General features: G+C 45.1%; 1 protein-coding gene across 1 annotated transcript; it reads right to left on the reverse strand.

Annotated features, from left to right (window-relative positions):
- Positions 1 to 657: 657 nt before the first annotated feature.
- LOC147879566 (uncharacterized) lies at positions 658 to 2065 on the reverse strand. Its single transcript, XM_087371399.1, has 5 exons — positions 1853 to 2065; positions 1529 to 1605; positions 1183 to 1350; positions 927 to 1036; positions 658 to 698 (listed from the first exon to the last, which is right to left on the reverse strand). The coding sequence occupies exons 1-5, from the start codon at positions 2063 to 2065 to the stop codon at positions 658 to 660; spliced, it is 609 nt and encodes a 202-aa protein (XP_087227525.1).
- Positions 2066 to 2576: the final 511 nt, after the last annotated feature.

Here is a 2576-nt window from a genome sequence, read left to right on the forward strand (position 1 = left end):
CTAGCAAAGGGTCCCTTGTAGTCTACAAGAAAAAATTAATATTGATGACAATAGCATGTCCCACAGTTCTATTATGTTCAAACACTAAGCATGGTTTAAGTTCATAGAGTTGCCATAAATTGGATAATATGCAGCTCATTATTATATTCCAACCTACAATCTCCTTGTCAAAGTGCATAGAAATTGATAATAAAGTGTATTTAATTTCTCGAGCCTATGCTAGCACTACCATCACTCAAGGTGTATTGTTTTTGGGAACGTCAAAACATCCCATAATTCATGAAAATTAGAATTCGCCAATGAGTTGACATAAATTTAGCATGCATGTTTAGCACAACACAATGACGTGATAGACACTTGTCACTCTACAAACTTTGATTCCTACACCATTGTTTCACCCTTCAAGTCCTCAACAAAGCTCACAAAGCTCTAAACATCTGTGACCAACTTTGTGCACTATCATACAACAGCTGCAGTTAACAATAAAATTGAAGCAGGAAGGAATTGAACACACGGCATTTCAAATCCACCATATACGCTTTAAAATGTTCTTTTCCAAAGATGCACGGAACATAGTCTAACTAGGCTGTTACTTCTCTACAGAGATTGATCGATCACTGCATAAGCACGTCAAGCTTGCACATAGCTGCTTTCATCTTACCCTTCGCATTGCAATCTGTGCATTCTTTTGGCTTTATCTGCAAAAAACGGATGCATGAGAGTTTACTGCGGGCTTATGATCAGTGAGCAGAACGATTAAATTGGGAGGATTTCGAAATTTAGAAAAGAAAATACGGAAAGAAAGATGATGGATGAGGCATGACAAATTGTGGGTCGTCACAACACTTATGGCAGATACACTTGAAATGATATCAACGGAGATAGGGCGACGATCCACGTCCCACGATCGAGTGGCCGGGCCTCACCTGCGAAAATGGCAGGGTTCGCGTTGCCGACCGGATCCAACTTGTAGTGCATGAACAACTGATTTGTCGTCTTCGGAGTATGGAGAAGCTTTGGTTTCCCATCCTCAATGCTGCTAGGCAAATCATACGCGTCTGAGATTTCAATTTCGGGGCAAAAAGCACAAAGCATGACGCATTTTGAGACGTCACAACCATCACACTACTGGCAAATCTATCCTTAGGTGATCTAGTCTCGGCTGTTCCGGTCCGAACTAACCTGAGGTAGCTGGCATTTCGACAATCGTTGTAGCGGGTGCCGACGTGATTCTTATATGTCTCTGGGCTTCTGTTGCATGGAGCATTAGGATGATATGGAACAAGCTTTTTCTGTTGAAGTACTTCGGCTGTATTTTTTAGTACTGCGTTCTGAAAATAAGAGTTTGTCCTGCCACAGCACGCACCAATACAGAACGTTACAGCTCATTCACTGAAATTCACTCCACATCGTTCACGATGCTCGCAGGCGTGCGATTCTTCCAAAGTATGGAAATACAAATGCAACTTCTTTCAGAGCGAGCGACCGCCAGCATTTTGGGGCACCCGTCATGTATAGTTTCACTTACGTCTCATCTTGAAACACCGGTCTAAATCCGTAAGCATTGCGGCGCTTGTAACCCGTTTTCGTGTGCGGGTGAGGGATCTACACAAAACAACCAAATTCTTCGTGCTCAATTTTTCTTGGGAGAATATAATATTGTTTGAAAACCGTGAGATCTACATACACTATTAAGGGCTTCCTCGACACAAGAGGCGAACCCGAACGATGATTATCGCAAACGAAACGAGACAGACGGAGAGGTTCGAAACACCGGAAAATGAGCATCCAATGAATGTGCTAAAACGCGAAAAACGCCGGAAATGGCTGATGAGAGCAAGCGGCGTGTTACAGCGTAAAGGTCGCCCGATCCAGTCATGCGAATGAGCTTGACGAGGTTATGGGTGCGGCCCTCATATTTACTGCGAGGCGGCTCGTAGGGGCCGAAGGAGCCGAAATCGGGCTCGTCATAGCAGCAATCCTGGCTGTGAGAGTCAGCCGCGAGGGGAGGAGGAGGAGGATCGAATTCTTCATGGGCGAGGGAGAAATGGCTATCGTAGGCCATGATTTTCCAATCAGATGGAAGGAAAGGCTAGCAGAGATGAATTGATGCAGGAATGCAAATGGGTGGCGAGAAGCATTTTGGGTGGAGGTGGTGGCTATGGCGATGAGCGTTAATTTGTTCGTCTGTTGGTGCTTCGAAAAGGTGCTACCTACATACATGGTGAACCGTCTTCATTAATCACCCTCTCTGAGGCCTAATCACGTCTCATTAGCTCCTAAACCCGCAAAACCCGCCAAAATCCCACGTCATCACCTGCTCTGCAAAGGCAGTCTGCCTCGCAATAATGCCTTGCGGGCTTCCCTTCACGGCTCAGAAGAAATGTATGAATAGATGCCCATGCGTAGAGTATTGTGTCAAGCTAGTATGCTAGCCACTAGTATTACACCTCGGAGGCACGGTCATGTATAGGAGAGGTGGGGTCATGTATAGGAGAGGTGGTGTCAGATGAGCTAAGGGTGGGGAAGAACCAACATCCGATGTGCTATGTAGTTTCATCACTTACACCCAACGC

The sequence above is a fragment of the Dipteris shenzhenensis genome, chromosome 33 (assembly GCF_047967505.1).
Source record: "Dipteris shenzhenensis isolate YYH24624 ecotype China chromosome 33, Dip_SZ_1.0, whole genome shotgun sequence".
NCBI classification, from domain to species: Eukaryota; Viridiplantae; Streptophyta; class Polypodiopsida; order Gleicheniales; family Dipteridaceae; genus Dipteris; species Dipteris shenzhenensis.